The following is an 18,705-nucleotide window of genomic DNA, read 5'->3' on the forward strand; positions in this document are numbered from 1 at the left end:
CACCCATCTGAATCACCTGTTTCCCCCACCTCAGGCAACTCTGCCCACCTCTGCACATGCCCCTGGGGCAGGCCCGGTGCAAGGTGTGGGCCCCGCCCCCGCCCCTCATTCGCTTCCTGAACCTGGACCACAGCAGCAAACCTTTGCGGTCCCCCGGCCACCACATCAGCCCCTGCAGATGCCAAAGATGATGCCTGAAAACCAGTATCCGTCGGAACAGAGGTATGTACTGATCTGGGCCTCCTTCACTGCCTCCATCCCTTCTACTTTATCCTGTGTGGAGAGAGGAGGCAGGCAGTCATATTTACCAGGTCCCTATAAAGATCTCATTGCATTGAAGCACCTTGTGAGGTAAGATGAGTAATAATGTGAATATGACCTGTTCTTGAGGCACTCCGAATGGTTTATGAAGTAGATAAGGGGGAGATCATTAGTGCTATGCCCCCATTTTGGAGGTAGAGGAAGAGTGGTTTGACCAGCATACATAATCTGCTGACACTCCCTGAGGACAGGTTTCCTGGCTCCTCACTAGATCCCGCCTACTAGAATTGAGCCTTGCCTTATGCTACCCATAAATACTTTATTAACATTTTACTTGCATGTTATGGAAGGTTGCTGAATTACAAAAGGTATTATTACTCATCTGATTTTAACACATTTTAACAGGGAATTAGCTAAAGACCTTATTTGTAATTACCTCCTTTTGAGATAGGAATCTCCTGGTTTCATTCCAGGTAGGTAGTTCTACATTCCTAATAAGAATATTGAGTCATCAGAAGTAACTTGCCCAGAGTCATTCATTTGTCAAACAAACTCCAGTCGAAAGGTAACCTACAAACATCAAACTTAATGTTTCAGGTCCCTGCCTTGTAGGTCCGTTATCGGGGTATTCTAGAATTTTGTGGATGCTTGTGGCCTTCCTTCATAGAGGGTGTTCTGGGGACCTGTCTTTTTCTTTCAGTGTCTCTGGGATGTATATAGGTGAGGAGTCTTTGGTGAGGGTGTTACCAAGGGTTGCAAGATGGTGACCATTGCATCTCCTTTCTGTCTTTTCTTGTTCTGTATCGTATGGGTGTGGAAGTGAGGGGCAGGAGAGGGAGGAGGGAAGAGTATACCTTCCCCAGGCCTGGTCCAATCCAAATGCCTCCCAATATTTGCTCCAGGGTCACTTTATTTCTAGATGAAATATAGAAAAAAAGGCAAGCATTCTTTTCCGGTTCTGATCCCCTTTCCCTCCCCTCCCCCCCACTGCCTGCTATGAAAGTCAACCCAAAGAACTACATAATTTGGCTGGTGAGTCTTTATTCCCCTTGTGAGGCCAAGGTCTGTGAACGCCAATGATACATAGGGCCCCAGGGGGCAAGTGCTGACTTGGGGGCCTGGCACAGCACTGGGCCCTGGTTTCAGTAGAGAGCCCACCTGAAGGAGACGGCCATCACGAAGCTTTGCCAGTTTATTACCTTGTTAACAGCCTTGCACTTCTTCAGGAGAATTTAGAAATGTGGATTTTTATGTAAAAATCCCAGGTTGTGTGGTTTTTCTTTTCAAGTTGGCAACAAACTCAAATGAAAAACAACAGCAGCTCTTCGCAGACTAAACAAAACCTCTCTGGGCAGAATCACTGTGCAGGACTGCCAGTCTGTGAACTCAGGCCTGGACACCATTTTTATTTCAATAGTTTTTTTTTGGTTTTGTGTTTTTAAACAGTATCTTCCTGATTTTTCTGCAGGGGTTATTCAGTAAGGAGAAGGGATGAGGTGGAGCATAGATTTGGTATTTGAAATACTTAAACAAATGTTGTTCTACTGTGTGTAAAGGAAAATTAACTCATGTTAAATCTAATTCATAGTTCCTCCTTAATCGCCATTTCTTAGCCAGGGGGCTTGTGTAAAGAGAATGTTTGTCCCCCGGCAGCCCTGGCAGACAGGAAGCCCTAGTCTCAGTGGTGAAGTAGGTGTGTCACCAGACTACCCGGCCCCTCCCAGAAGGGGGAGGTTTGATCCCCAAGATGTATGAGTGTCTGCCCTCAGGTGTCCAGAGAGAGAGAGGCAGGGACCAGAAACCAGGTGTTTCTTTTAGGGGGGATTCCTCCCTGAAATCTGCCTGTTTACCTCTCCTACCCTCTGCCACTGGGAATATGGGTCTAGAATAAAAACACCTTGCACACCCTGAGCTAGTACAGAGATCCCTGAGAGAACTGGGGTGAAGGGCAAAGTCCGAAATCGGTAAAGTAAAAGCAACACTGAGCCATGAGCCATCTACCCCAGGGCACTGTAGCTGCAAAGCTGCGAGGGTATAGGAGTTCCCACGGGCTTATTCAAGATGCAGATTCCTTACTCTCCACCCTCGATTTTGAGTTTGGTGTGTCTGGGGCATGGCCTGGATACTTCACTGTCACACTTTGAGAAATTGCCCGTGTGGTATTTGCGTGAGGCAAAATATATCAAAAACGTGGCAAATGATTTTGCTTGTATATACTGGAGAGCACACAGAAAATGAAGCAAACTAAAATCTCTGGTCTGATTTTGTGAAAGTAATAGTAATTGCATGTTTGTGAGACACAAGCTTAATAATCCCACCTCTAATAATTGTTATACCTGCCTGAAATGGGGTAGAGTATGTCTTTTGTAGTTTGTTCTTTGCTAACTTTTTATTTAAGCAAAATCTAAGAATATTACTTCAAAACTAACCCCCCTCACAAAAATAAATGGTATTTTGCAGGATAGAAGGAACTACAGTCTCAATTGAGCTTTTTATTAACAATCCTGTAACCAAAGCATAGTAAAATACACTATTTCATAGATAAGAATATTAGGCCTCTGAGCAGCTAAGGGGCTTCCTAATGGTCACATAGCCAAATACAGGGGCCTACATTTAGAAACCAAAACATTAATTCATAACTGCACCATTTGTTTCGGTTATGGTGGGGCAGGGAGGGGGGCATTGCTAGCATTTGCTTAAGCTACCAGAACTTTATGCATGTCTTAAATTACAAAATCCTACTAAATTCCTACGTCACTTATCTAAACTCCTGTTGTGACAGGTATCTTTTTTGTTTTGCTCACAGTACGCCTTATCTCTGCAGTTGAATAAACTTTTTGAGGTTTAAGAACCATGATTTATTCCCTTCTTGGCCTGGTATCTCACTTGTCCTCAGTATATGTTTACTGATAGTGATCGCGGTTTGCTAGGAATATACTTTAAACAATATAATCTTGGCAAAAGTATATTCTTAATGTTCTAAATAATCTTAGTATATAATTCTTCACAACTCATAAGTTATTTTTAGAAGATAAATACTGTATTTGGAAGCCATGATTTATATTCGTGATTTCCTCCCCCACAAGGAGGGGAAAAAAAACATGTAATTTGGCATGTTGAGATATGTTCCATTTATCCGTAAAGACTAGCCGCTCCTTAAAGAGTGGGTGTGTTTTTCGTTCAGTCATCCTGATCTCAAAAGTTTTTCATCATGCTGTTCACAATGTTTACATGGGCTGGGTGGAAGAATTTAGAAAATGATCCTACCTTATACCCCTTGCACTGCTCAGGTATGATTTTGTCCTTCATGATACCATTTTTCATTACATCTCAAGTTCAAGGAGCCCCCACAATTCCACTCAAGGGGCTCCACTAGGAAATTTGTCACCGAAGAATTTTGGAATACACTTCTCTCTCACTCAGCATCAAGAAGCAAATCTCAAGAAAAGACAATATTTGGGGCACCTGGGTGGCTCAGTCAGTTAAGCGTCTGACTTTGGCTCAAGTCATGATCTCATGGCCTGTGGGGTCGGGCCCCACGTCAGGCTCTCTGCTGACAGCTCAGAGCCTGGAGCCTGCTTCAGATTTTGTGTCTGCCTCTCTCTCTATGCCTCCCCTGCTCACACTCTGTCTCTCTCAAAAATAAATAAACATCAAAGATTTTGGGAAAAAAAAAAGATAACATTTTAAAAGGTACTGCTGGTGGAAGAATCCTCTACTTCTTGATGTTCTCCAAGGGCATCAATATTGTAATAGGCTATCCTGCTGAAACTGATAGGAGAGAATGCTCTTGAGTCCTCAAGAAGGGTCAGTTATGCATAGCATCTTCTAAAAGAGCAAATCGCCGGGCGCCTGGGTGGCTTAGTAGGTTAAGCGACCGACTTTTGCTTAGGTCATGATCTCGCGGTTCGTGGGTTCGAGCCCCGCGTCAGGCTCTGTGCTGACTGCCAGCTCAGAGCCTGGAGCCTGTTTCAGAGTCTGTGACTCCCTCTCTCTCTGACCCTCCCCTGCTCATGCTGTCTCTCTCTCTCTCCTAGAAATAAATAAAAATACAAAAAATAAAAAAAAATAGCAAATCGCCTAACCTGTTTCAGAAAGTTCTCTCCCTCAGTGATTCTGATCAAGGTTTCAAAGCTTAAAGGGATGGAATGGTGATTTGATAGATAACTACTCATTCCCTAAAGATGCTATATCGATGAAGAGATTTGATATACGTAAGTCTTTGTTGTTTGTACTTCCTCTCTTAAAGTCCATCCCCAACAAATTGCCATTCATTTTTGTCCTTTAGATTTTGTAGTTTTCAGAGAGGGAGGAACTTGACTGTGAGTCATGTTTGTAGCCTGGCCTGGAATGAAGTGAATGTGTCTGACGCATCTCCTCTCCACGCACTGCTGTTAATAGCATGTTATGTATGGCAGCACACATTCACTTTGGGATCTGAAACGGAGTCTTGGAGATGCTTAATGGAACCTTCTATGACAGGCTGAAAAATGTGTTTCTGATGGTTACAGTGTGGGGTGTTTATAGTTCTGAGTCTTAAGAGGGCTTGTTTTTAGCATTTCAACATGTTTACTATAGTATTTTTTTTGTTACCTTTTGTCAAGCTAAAGGAAACTTCTAGATTACTCAGTTTTTAATATAAATTGGGTATTGAACTTGATCAGACATTGTTTTCTGCTTCTATTGACATGACCAAATGAATTTTCTCCTTCCATTTCTTAACATGGTGAGTTACATTGGTTTATATGCAGCCAGCATTGTATTTGTATGATAAACCCAACTTACTGGTTATGTGTTACCTTTTTTACATTGCTGGACTTTGTATTCCAAGATGTATTTAGGACTTCTTAAATTTTTTTAATGTTTTATTTATTTTTGAGAGAGAAAGAATACAGGCAGGGGAAGGGCAGAGAGAGAGGGAGACACAGAATCCAAAACAGGTTCCAGGCTCTTAGCTGTCAGCACAGAGCCCAACACGGGGCTTGAACTCGTGCACTATGAGATCATGACCTCAGCTGAGGTCGGAAGCTCAACCGACTGAGCCACCCAGGTGCCTCTGTATTTAGCACTTCTGCATCGCTATGATTGAGGATAATGTATAATTTTCCTTTCTTGTATTATCCTTGCTGGGTTTTAGCATTAAAGTAATTCTCATCAGATGAGTAGAGGGTGTCCTCCTTTTTATGTATACTAGAATATCGCGTGTGAAATTGAAATTCTTTATTCCTTGAATTTTTGAAAGAATTTATCAGTAAACCATTTGGGCCTTGTATTTTCTTTGTGGGAAGGTTTTTTTTTTTTAAATATTTTTTATTTATTTCTAGGAGAGAGAGAGAGACAGCGTGAGCAGGGGAGGGTCAGAGAGAGAGGGAGTCACAGGCTGAAACAGGCTCCAGGCTCTGAGCTGGCAGTCAGCACAGAGCCCGATGCGGGGCTCGAACCCACGAACCGCGAGATCATGACCTAAGCGAAAGTCGGACGCTTAACCGACTAAGCCACCCAGGCGCCCCATCTTTGTGGGAAGGTTTTTAATTACTGGTTAAACATCTTCACTTTTCTAGCCCTGCTCTGAATTTCTATTTAGTTGAGTGAATTTAATAAATTACTTTTCCTGGGAAATTTTCCATTTGGTGTGAGTTTTAAAATTAATTGCCGTAAAATCTCTAGTTAGTCCTTGGCAGACAATATCATTTGTCTTTTCAACAAATCAACTTCAGTTTTGCTCATCTATTAGATGTTTTCTATTTCATTGATGTCTCTTTGCTCTTACTAAAATAATTTTATTATTTCTACTTTCTTTCAGTTTGTTGTTTTTCTTTACCTAACTGCTTTGGTTGGATGATTCACTCATTAATGTTTTAACTTTTTCTCCTTATAATATAAACACGTAACCAAATAAAGCTTCTTCTAAGGCTGGAGTGACCATATATTCAGTTTTTCCCAGGTCACTTACAGTTTATGCCTTATCTGGAAGTCACTGCTCATACCTTTCCTTTTTACTCCCCCAAAATGTCCTGATTTGGATAACTAGTTATTTGATTTCCCCACCCAAGTCCTGCTTGAGCTGCATCCCACAAGTTCTGATTTAAATTAATTCTGATTTAATTTAAAAGCTCAGTTCTAAGTGTTTTCTATTTTTTCTCTCTCAATCCTGTAGTTCTTTAAAAATATATTTCTTAATTTCCAAACATATGGGAGTTTCCTAGCTGTCTGGACTCTGATTTTTATTTAAATACCATCGAGAGAGTATTTAAAAGCAGTGATGGAACAGTATAGGCTCTGGAGTTAGGTCTGGGATTGAATCCCAGGAGCTCTGCTGCTTTGTATCTCTATGACCTCAGGCAGGCCCTTAAATTGTGTAAGCCTGGGTTTCTTCATGTGAAAATGGAAGAACAGGAGATACTTCCCACATAGAAACATTGGGTAGATTAAATGAAATCATACTGGCACAGAGAAGGCACTCGGTAAATGCTAGCTTCTATGACACTTTCACTTTTTAAAAATTGCTTCTATATTCCATAAAGAAGGCTATTAAAGGAATCTTCCTAAAATGATACACATACCATAGCTGAGGAACTTCTGTTGCTACATCAGTTGATGTTAGGTTTTTAAGGTGTAAAACTCCCTTTATCTCTAATCTTTTCACCATCAGACTTATTAGTATTGTACATATAAAACTAATACTTTCAGCAGCTGATACTCTGGGGACATCTTGTATTTCCATCACCTTCTTTCTTGGATGTTTGATGTTGGGAACACAGACAAACATCCAGGCCTTTAAAGGACATATTTTGTTCCTCATCTATCAGTGTTTTATCACAGTTTAGATGGACCAGTTTGCATGCACGCAGTGCTGACAGACCTCACAGAGCCCTGAGAGCTTTTGCAGAGTTCTGTGCTGTGCTTTTAGGGAATGTTTGAGATTTGTTTTGCAACAGTGCCTGGCTCTTGGTTTATGGCAGGAAATAAACATTAGTGTGAAATAAATGTGAATGAAAATCAGCACTTTCATTCTGAGAAGGAGAATGGATATTGGGTAGGTAACTAGTAGACTCTGATATGTGTGTGTGTGACAGTTTTCTCCCAATTCCTTCAGATCTCCCCCTCACATTTGTACAGCTTCTGAATTTAGCTTATTGGGTGGTGGGGAAGGAGATGGGGCAGTTGATGGTGGTGTTTGAAGGTAGTGTATATTGAGAACTTACAGTGTGCCAGGGGCTGTTTCATGCTTTGGCGTATATAATCTTCACAGCAGACCCTTGGAGAGGTATCCTGGTCTTCCTTACTTTATTGACAAGGAAACTGAGGCTCAGGGCGGTTACATAACTCACCCAAGGTCACACAGCCAATAAGTGGTAAAGATTGGATTTCAGCCCAGGATCTTCTGCCTTCACAGCCACAGCCTCTTCCCCAGCTATGCTGCTTTCCTGTTGCATCTTCTCTTAGCCCAAAGGGAAATGTTAAGTACGTGGTGTTGGTCTGTTGGCGATTTTACATATCCTCTCCCAGCTGGCCCCTGAATCCAGTGGCACCCATAGCCACTGTGTAGCCTTCATCAAATCCACGCTCTCCTCCTTTCTTCCTCTAAGCATTGTGTTTACTCAGTGTGTTGGCAGCAGAAACCGAAAAGGAAATGCAGAAAAAGCATCTAACGGTTTTCATAACGTAAACCAAATGTTGGTAGCGTGGGTGAGCTCTTGGGAGGAAAGGCGCTATATAAATCTGACAAATAAATAAATAACTGGTTCTTTAAATAAACTGGCACTGAAAAAGCCTTAATCCGTAACCTATTGAATTTAAGCTCACTCGATAGTCCGAAATCTCCTTTTGCTCACCAACTGTGAGTTCTCCATGGCCTGAGGAGTTCTCTTGGGATGATGGGTTGGGGAGGAAGAGGAGAGGGGGGCGAGCAGGAGAAGAGGTTTGTTAAGAACCAAGCTGCCTCTCCATTGAAAATGATTGCCTGCCTCAGTAAACAAGAGGCATCTCTGTCATAGCTGTATTATATATACAACACATTCTTAGATACTTCAAAAGGATTGCAGAAAGGGGTAGGGGTTCAAATGAAGGTCAGTGAGTAAAGTTCACAGAATGTATTTTAAGGACAAGAACGGAATGGCTTTACTAATTTCTGCAAATAAAAGCCATCATCAACAGCAAGCTCTGAGAGAATCTTTCCCCAAATATGTTAGTTCCATGACCTACCCTTAAGGTCCCCTTTGGCACTGTCACTCCCTCAAGACAAACCCGGGCTGCATCATCCCAATTATTGGCAGCTCGCAGGCCCTTAAGCACCATGCACCATTAAAGTGCGGCCTGGGGGAGGGACGGGCTACTGGCTGGTACCCATGTGGAAGTACCTTTTCCTGAAGGGACCACACCGGGCCGACTCTAGAGTTTCATTCTGGAAGGTGAGAAGATAGGCACCAACAGGAAGGGAAGGGCTTGTTGGGCCAGCTGCAGAGGCTCTGGTTACAGAACTGAGCGGTTCTGTGCCCTCCCGGCGCCATCAGAGGAAATGATTTGTGGAGGTCACCTTTGAAGGTGCGAAGATGGTGGCAGAGAGGAGAGAATGTGCAAGATGGGGGTCCCTGTTACTATTCCTTCCTGCTAGTATTACGTTTGGTACTTCATAAAAATAAGGCCCTGAGGATATCTTCATCTTTCTTTTGTGCCCACTTCTTCAGAATTTGCTTCAAAAATTTCAGGTTTGCAGTGTGCTGCTGATGCCTGTGTTCTAAATGTCAAGCCTAAACCCGGGTTTCAAATTTACACTTCTTCAAAGACCATGGAAGGGTTTCCTTAAATAACAGCAACCTTGAAAATCCACATTCCTGATGAAGTTGCACTGTAATGCAGTCAGCACCACGCCGAACCTTATGTAGTTTGTAAAACTTGTTTCATATACTGGCCAGACAGAGCCTGCTGCCTTTGATGTCTGGGATGAAAGGAGAAGTATATGTAAAATTGTTTGGTGGTCTTCATGTTGTGAGATGTTCTTATGATGCTGCTTTTGGTAAGGTAGTAAAGACTCACACAGAGTGAGTGTCTTGCTAAGCCCTGATCTAAACAGTGTTTTATCTGCATCCTCATCTCTTCAGCTGAGGATTTCAAATCTTGATGTTCTAGAAATCTGTTAGCCACCTGTTGCCACAGATTGATTCAAATCAAATTTAAATGATTTTACAGAAACTATTAATAAGATTCAAGCTAAATTTAGAGGAAGATCTTAACATTACAGGATTCTAGTGTCGATTTTTAAAAACACCAGTGAAATTAGTTCTCAGTGTTTTATTTTTCCCTGAATCTCAGCTCCTGCTTTCTACCTGAGGGCATATATTCACAAATTATTTTCCTTATGCACATGGATGAGTGCCTTATACATATTTCATGGACTGACACCTCTCCTCGAGGGTTACCATCTCTGACTTCTACACCGGCCCTCCTGAAGTCTATGCGAGTGTGCCAATGCATATGGCTGTGGCAGAAGACAGGCTCTGTGGACATGATTTTTTTTTTCATCATTGCAGTAGCATTTTGGTGGATAATACACCCCCTTGTTACAGAGGAGGAAACTGAAGCCAGGAAAATTTGTCCTCTATCACTTTCCCTTTTACTGCACTGACTTTCCAACAGAGAAAGACCAGTTGGCACACTTTCAGATTTTTCTGACAGCTAAAGGATATTTTTTTAATAATTTTATGATTTTTAAAAATATTTATTTATTTTTGAGAGAGAGACAGAGCACAGGTGGGGCAGAGAGAGAGGGAGACACAGAATCCAAAGTGGGCTCTGCACTGTAAGCACAGAGCCTGACACAGAGCTTGAACCCACAAACCATGAGATCATGACCTCAGCTGAAGTCGGACTCTTAACCTATGAGCCACCAAGGCATCCCTCTGACAGCTAAGGGATATTAATGATACCCAATTAATAACAAAGAGTTTTATTGGTCTGTCTTGTTATAAAATAATAATGCATATTTATAAAACTGTAGATGAGCAAAAAAAAAAAAAATCACCTGAAATCATAATCAACCAAAGATAAGCAGTATTCACATTTAGGTACAGATCTTTCCAGGATTTTATATCACACCATACTTTTTATCTTTGTATAAATTTGATGTTCTTTGTACTTTTTCACAATATATCATAAATCCCTTTCCAGATTCTTACATGTTTACATATTACATCATATTTGGTGCTTTCAACTAAGTAATCGTATCACAATGTACTGAGTCCGTTCCCTTGTTAGATGCTTGCATTGGTGCCCATCCTTGTATGTCTCATTGTGTCTTTGACTTCAGTGCTTTTTTGTGCCAGGCACAGATTTGTTAACTGCCTGTTCATCCTCCAAGTGACCAGAGCAAACCTGTTCTTCCTTAGTACTTTTTCAATTACTAATGAACTTGAACTTTTTGCTTGTTTATGATCATTAGTATTTCTTTCTTAGTGATTTTCTTATTTATATTCTTAACCCATTTTTCTCTACCAGGAGATTCATTCTTTACTGATTTTTAAAGGCTGCTTCTGTCAACAAAATTAACAGCACTGTGTCCATTAGAGATTTTTCCCCAGCTTGTTTTCTTTTTGGTTTTGTTTCTGTTGTTTTCTGACAGTTAACAGATGTTTTCTTTGGTTTTCTTTTGATTTTGCTTCTGCTGTTTTTCGAACTATAGAAATTTATACACTGAGGAATATCCATATTTATCTTGATGATTTCTGCTGTTGCTGTGATGTGTAGAAAGGTTTTCCCTCATTCCAAGATTATATGTTTTCATATATATTTACTCCATCATTAAGGTTTCACATTGAAATCTTGAATCCATATGGAATTGATTTTGACATATGGTATAAAACAGGGATCTAACTTTTCCACCATTAATTTGAAATGCTAAAACTTTAGCAAGTAGTAAATTTTAGAATACACTTGACATTTTATGACTTCGCATTCAATTCCTTTGATATGCCTATCTTTCATTCCTTGTATTACTGTCTCAATTATTGCGATGTTACAAAATTTGTGAATGTCTAATGGATCATTATTTCTTTTCAACAATTTAACTTTTTAAATAAAGTTTAGAATCATTTTGTCAAGTTGATTTTGGGAAGGCGTTGCTTTTACACAGTAATTTTCAACGAACCAGTAGCTTCAAAATCCTAAATATTTTCTCTTTAATTAAATTTTCTTTCTCTTCCTCCAAAAATAGCTTTAAGGGTTTTTTTTTTTAAAGGTTTTTATTATTTATTTCTGAGAGAGAGAGAGCACATGCAGGGGAGGGGCAGAAAATCTGAAGCAGGGCTCAAACTCACAAACTATGAGATCATGACCTGAGCCAAAGTTAGATGCTTAACAGACTGAACCACCCAGGTGCCCTCGGTTTTAAGGTTTTTATTCTTATATGGCTTATACATTTCCTGATTATTCCTGAGATTTTATGTTTTTGACTGCTATTATGGCTGGGATTTTTAAATTACGTTTTCTAAGGGTGAATTTGCTTTGGTCTTTAAAATTGAATTCTATCTACAGGTGAAAGAATGAATGAACTAGTAAACATATTATATGTTAATACTATTTGCAAATAAGTGGTCTGATATAGTTAGGTACATAACCTGATATAGTTAGGTACATAACCTGGCCCAACTGTACAGATAGACTATGCATGAAATAAACATGCATGGGAGTTGAGAGGCTACCATGTCATTGCTTTGATTCTTTTTTGCCACTCCCTTACTCAAGAGGTCTGAAATATGCCATATAATTTTGGGAAGAGGGTATCTGAACTTCTAATTCCCAATGCTAAATCATGTAGGTATTTATCATGTTCTTAGTTAAAACTATAACTACTTTCTTCTTACAGATTTCAGAGACAACTGTCTGAACCTTGCCACCCCTTCCCTCCTCAGTCAGGAGTTCCTGGAGATAATCGCCCTAATTACCACCGGCAAATGTCCGAACCTATTGTCCCTGCAGCTCCCCCGCCCCCTCAGGGATTCAAACAAGAATACCACGATCCACTCTATGAACATGGGGTCCCAGGCATGCCAGGTCCCCCAGCACATGGGTTCCAGTCACCAATGGGCATCAAGCAGGAGCCCCGGGATTACTGCGTTGATTCAGGTTAGCATAAAATCATGCCACTCCTTTCTTCATTCTCTCATTTACCTGTCTGGTCGGTATTGCCTTCTGTGTGCAGGGCTTTAGGGCATAGTTTTATAAAAATGACCCTCCAAGAACTTAGGATCTAGTGAAGCAGACTTGTTGATACATAACCAAATACAAAACAAAACAGAAAAGCCATCGAATGGTAGGAGGTTTAGGAGATATTGAAAAGTGGTGGGGAGCACACCTCCGAGTCCAAGCCTGAAGCTCCAGTCTTTGCAATTCCCTCTTTAAGACCTATTATCTTAGGCTCACTGGACAGAAGAAATACCGTTTCTGCATTTTAGTCCTGCCCCTAGCTTCCTGGCTTTCTTTTTGAATACAGTAGGCTCATAAACCCCCAGTGTGAGCATAAGGAAGAGGGTCCACACATAGGATGGGATTCTTTGTGTTCTTGGAATGAATGGTACTCTGAGAACACACCTGGGATCTCATAGCTGTACGGAGTGCTGGATGCACCATGGAAAGGCCATCTTGTTGATTGCTTCATGGGATTCACTGCCCTGTTGCAATGCTTTCATCTGGGAAAGTTCCTGGTGGCTTTCAGAGGCTGCTGGTATACATGGGGAGAGGTAACATGTTAGGGCACTTAGGGCACCTATTGTCTGGTTATGAGACCTCTTGTCTAGAAATGGAAGCATATCACAAAGTTGAAGCTGTACTGGGGGCTTTCCCCCTGCCACCCCACACATTTTCACCAACTACATACTTTGTAGGCCAGGCACATTTAATGAGATCATTAGGGGAAAGGAGGGTTGGGATTATACAGTCCGCACATTTAGAAACTTGTTTCCTCCTCTTCTTTCAGAAGTTACTTAAATTTTTTCACTCTTGCAGTTGGTGCTGAGGGAATTTGAGGGTGGTGAGTGGGTTTTCAGCCTTTTCCATGGGTGTTTTTCTTGAAGACTCCTGGGAAGGGAGTGGCAGTATGTATTTGAATGGCTTTTGCAAATGGAATAGGATATAGAATTTGCTCTTGGCCTTCTGGGAGATAATATGTAGATTGCTTAATCCAGGCAGAAATGGGTTATGGGAAAGCTTGGGGAGGTAGACAGAAGGCAGACATCTGTTGCTTTATGATAAAAAAAAATTACCAAGTGTATAGGTATTGATAGCTTATGAAATTCCTCCTGGCTTTCCTTCTGAAGGCTTTGATGTATTTTTCTCAGGAGCAAGGATGACCAGCAACATTTTTCCTTTGGGATTGACATTTTAATCTGTACTGATGAGTTTTTTACCCCAGACCACTCCCTGAATGCAAGACATTTAGCAGATGTCACCATATCTGTAATTTGTGTGTCCCAACTGGGCACATCTCAACTCACCAGCTTTCCCCTTTGTAGACACTTTGATAATGTGATGCTTGAAGAAGAGTTGAGCATGGGTTTCATTCTACCAGTTCCCACATGGGGAAATGTACTTGCAAACAGCAATCTCTTCCCTCCTGCCAGCTCTTGTCCTTGCTGCCTAACCTTAAATCCCCTCATCTCTTTGGCCTAAAAAGCAGCCTCACCCATTAGAGTAGAATTGGTTGTGACCATCAGCTGTAACGGGGAGCAAATTGGGAAAGATCTAAAGCACCCCTCCTCCCTCTCCAAACCCCAAAGCTCCTGAGTCAGTAGAAACAAAAGGCCAAGCTTGGCCTTTTGAAAACGAGTTTCTTTCTCTGCCATTAACTCCATCACCAGATTTGGTGTTAGCGAATTTCTAAAATGTTATGAGAGCAAAGCATCATTTTTTCCCTCCTTGTTCCCTTGATTGGGAGTCAAGAGTCCTTCTTTCAAAGGGTGGGTGGTAGTGTTCCCCATGTTGCTTACCTCCTTCCTCAGACAGGACCAGAAAGACATGACCTTGGGGTAGGGGAAGCTTTAGGGGGCTTTACTGGCGAGGTGCAGTTCAAACCATATGCTAATTCACCTGCAGAAACTATTGACAAAGTATATGTCTGTTTCTCTTCCAGAAGTGCCTAACTGCCAGTCATCCTATATCAGAGGGGGTTATTTCTCCAGCAACCATGAAGGCAAGTAATGGTTTTTAAAATAATATTCAAGGAAGCTTAACATGCTCAGTTTCTAGGCTAAGATTTGAGATCAGAGGTTAAGCCTTTCTTAAGTCTTGAAAATGAGAGCTAATTGATGGTAATCTTTATTTTGAGGCACACTCCTGAACACAGTGAGTGCTACCATCAGCTTCAATAGGGATGACTTTAACTTTTAAGAGTTGATGGAATAACATGAAGGAAAAGTAAACCAATCCGGTTTCCACATTTCCATTCAAGGTTTTATATGGCTGTATACAGTGTTATTGGCCTAAATTGGAACTGGGGAACTATGTCACAACTTGAGATGATGGTAGGTTTAGGACTTCTCTGGACACTTAAATAGGGAAGGGGGTTTTTTTCTTAGAATATTTTCCCCAGAATTTTGTCGTTTTTTTTTCCATATATCTCTCTCTTTAAGTGTATAGAGCAGTGTGATTCCCCACACCCATGGCATGAGCTTCACCTGGGATTTGTTAGAAATGTGGATTCTCAGGACCCACCCCACACTACAGAATCAGAGGCTTCAGGGCTGGGGACCAGGACTTTGTGTTGTGACAGGCCCTCCAGGTGGTCCTGATGAGCGCTCAAGTTTGAGGACTAGTATAGTGTCATGAGTTGCAGCTTTGGCTGCATGTTAAAGTCAGCTAGGGAGCTTTAAAACATTTTTTTTAATGTTTGTTTATTTTTGAGAAAGAGATACAGAGTGCGAGTGGGGGAGGGGCAGAGAGCAAGGGAGACACAGAATCCAAAATAAGCTCCAGGCTCTGCGCTGTCAGCACAGAGCCCAATGTGCTCAGCACAGAGCCCAAACTCACGAGCTACAGGATCGTGACCTGAGCCAAAGTTGAACGCTTAACTGACTAAGCCACCCAGATGCCCCTCAGCTAGGGACCTTTTAAAACTTTTGGTGTCCAGCATCCAGATGGCCAACAGACACATGAAACGATGCTCAGCATCCCTCCTCATCAGGGAAATACAAATCNAAAAAAAAAAACAAAAAACAAAAAAAACTTTTGGTGTCCAGGCTTCACCCAGAACAAGGAACTCAGAACTTCCGGTGGGGGTGGGGAGGGCTTAGGCTTAGTAGTTTTTAACGTTCCCCAGGTGATTCCAATGTGTATCCAAGGTTGACAACCACTGTTCTCTAGAGGTTTTGAGGCAACTTGAAGAGCCAGTAAGACAGCACTAGGAAGCATCTGCTCATATTTGTACGCTGCTTCCCAGTGGCCTAGTGAGAGAGGAGACCCAGTGGTTGCCCTGGGTGCCCAAGAATATTCTGAGAGCGTGTCCAGCCCTGGGAAGGATGGGCTGTCTACTGGACCTCTGACTGCGACCGGCACAGCTGTGCGGGGCTCTCTTCCAGGTTCCCGAATGTTTCTGCGGCAGCAATTGATGTCTGCAGCAGGCAAACTGGGAGGGAGTGGGGGAAGAGAGGGAGGAAAACATTTTGCATAATTACAACATTTAGGAAGGAGCATGCTCTTAAAGGAAATATTTTTAGTAAAGCTTTGGGCTGCTTACTACACACAGAATATCTGGCGAGTTTGTGTGTTTCCTCCTCCTCTTTCCCATTCCTTACCCTGACCCCACACACACAGGGGAAGCTACTTGCAAAAAGACCTGCATTCTTCATAGCTCTAAATTACCATGACATGGGTTTTTTTTCTCCTTCTTATTTATATAGATTTGACCACAGGTGCCAGTTAGTGAAACAAGTGTTTCTGATTGGCATCTGTGATTACTAAGATAGCCGCCCCGCCTTAGCGTTCACCTAGAATCTCTGCAGAGTGCGTGAATCTTTCATTTCCACTAGGCCCTTCACACAGGTCTTTCCTTCCTGCCACCTTCAGGGGAGTGGTTGGGTGGTTGTGGCCACAACTGATGTAACTGCTGGTGCAAATTTAACTGACTTAAATTTCACTTAAACCAAGAGCATCTTGCAGATGTTTTAGAGAACCTCATGTGGCAGGGACTAGTGACCACAGAGATACCAACACGACAGTCACCGGCAGGCCTTCATCTGATTTGTTTGAAAGCCAAACCTAGGATTTCATCTAGATGTACTTTTTTCCCCCTCCTGTTTGCTGTGAATGTATTATCCTTACCTAGAAGGAGAACAGCACCAAAAATAATATGGCAAGTTTGACAGATGTGTAAATGTTGAAGGAGTTTATTCATAATGACAATAAAGGCCATTAGAACATCACTGGAGTGTTAAAATCCATGTAGAAAGTCAGGAAATGTATAGCTTCCTGGCAGCCAAGGCCATAGAAAGAAAAAGAAAAAAGAAACATGAAGGGTTATGTGATTCTTGTTGATAATATAAAGTATAACAGTTTGTCATAAAGTGAGTTTCCTCATACCAGATTGGAAAATAAATATAACATAGGAGTCACTGAATCCCTGACTTAAAAGTTAACATTGTAGGGGCGCCTGGGTGGCTCCGTTGGTTGAATGTCCAACTCTTGATTCTGGTTCAGGTCATGATCCCAGGTCTGTGGGATCGAGCCCTGCATGGAGGGCTGAGTATCAAGCGTGCTTAATATGCTCCCCTCTACCTCTGCCCCTTTCCCAGTCTCACAAGCATGTGTGCGCTCTTTCTCACTCTCAAAAAAGTTAAAATTGTGTTTTTAAATCTTTTTTAATGGGTTCTTTCATACTTATTCAAATTTGTTGAGCACTTATGTATGAGATGACATGAGGGTACTAAGATATTCAAGACATGGTCCTTGTCCTCAAGGAATTCAGAATCCACGACAGAGAATATAAAAGAAAGCTCTCACGTTATCCAATTAATTTCTTAATGTACTTATCACAATGTACAATTACTACCTTAATTTTTTTAAGCTATCATTTATGGTACATTTATGTGTCAGGAGCTGCTCTTGGCATCCTGGTATGAAGATAAAACAGATCAGTGTAACAGAATATATATTAACTCATTGTATTCTCACACAGCACTATAGGAGCTACTGTCTTCCCCTGTCTGCAGATAAGGAAACTGGAGCCCAGAGAGGTCATGCAGCTAACCCAGGTCCATCAGTCTGGCTCCAGGGCCCGCATTCCTTAATGCTCCACACTACCCCAGGTCTCACTTTTTCTCCACCAGTCGGGATACAAACTCCACGTCTTCTTCTCGTTCTCTGTCCCCTTCTAACACCGTGCCTGCCATAAATATTTATTGGATTAAATAATAAATAAATGCCAATAAAACATGCCTCCTTTGATGTTGTTAAACAAACGGAAGTAGTGCTTGGGGCTGAGAATAATAACGAACCTCAAAATAATCTCAGTTTCCTCCACGCTGGGCAGTGCTTTCCCATCCCAGGCCTCTTAAAAATGGTGCTGGCCCTGCCAAGAAGAACTTGATCTTGGCTGATTGTGAAGAGAGAACAGCAGATTATTTTGTGACGTCCTTACCCATGGGGTTTTCAAGTTCTAGCAGATCCCTCTCAGCATCTAATGCTGGTCCTTCACCGCAGAGCAGCTCCCCTGGCCTCTCCCCACAGCATACCCGACACACACCCTGTACCGCACAGCCAGATGGATAGAACAGGGCACGTGGTTTAGCACACAGGAGCTGCTGGGGCTCTCTCCCGAGGAGTGTGCTGGTACAGAACAGTGTGCTGGCTACTCACACGTTGGACACAGGCTAGGCCACAGGGAGGGATGTGATCCCCATCAAGTCTGTCTATCAACTGGCTTTGACTTGAACACTGATCTTCTTAGGGCACCTGGTGGCATGACATGGTGGTCGGCACTGAGTGCATATGAAGGGTTTCTGAACTGAGAATGCTGGCCATCCTTCCTTCTTGACCCCTTTCGGTTTTTGCCCTACCTTCCTTTCATTTCCATTTACGTGTGTTCAACCCATCAGTTCCCCTTTTTTGACCTCTGTTTTGCTGTCTGTACAACCAACAAGTTTTATTGCTAGAAAGTCCCTTCAGATTTCTTCCATTATGTCAGGTGATCATACCTCCAACTTGCTTTTAAACTTACTGCTGGTCACCGACCTCCCCAGGCCCTGTCTTTACTCATTTTGGCAACATTGTCTACCCTCCAAGCTCCTTTATAATTGAATGAGGTACAGTGACAGCCTAGACAATTCATAAGAAAGGTTGAAATTAATATTTGCTAGAAGGAAAATGGCAAGACTACGTACAGATCAACCAGATCCTCCCAGCTAGGCCAGTTGAAATAGATGAGATGTCTTTTCAGATATAAAAGCTTAGCCACAGCAA

General features: G+C 41.9%; 1 protein-coding gene across 1 annotated transcript in view; it reads left to right on the forward strand.

The window, feature by feature from the left end:
* The window catches only part of ETV5 (ETS variant transcription factor 5), a 61,439-nt gene that overhangs the window by 29,669 nt on the left and 13,065 nt on the right, over positions 1-18,705 (forward strand). Inside the window, exons 7-9 of the mRNA XM_077754574.1 lie at positions 7-222; positions 12,122-12,381; positions 14,384-14,443. Coding sequence (XP_077610700.1) covers positions 7-222; positions 12,122-12,381; positions 14,384-14,443 — 536 coding nt within the window. The remainder of the gene's footprint in view (positions 1-6; positions 223-12,121; positions 12,382-14,383; positions 14,444-18,705) is intronic.

Source organism: Crocuta crocuta, unplaced genomic scaffold, assembly GCF_008692635.1.
Source record: "Crocuta crocuta isolate KB4526 unplaced genomic scaffold, BGI_CrCroc_1.0 scaffold70, whole genome shotgun sequence".
NCBI lineage: Eukaryota > Metazoa > Chordata > Mammalia > Carnivora > Hyaenidae > Crocuta > Crocuta crocuta.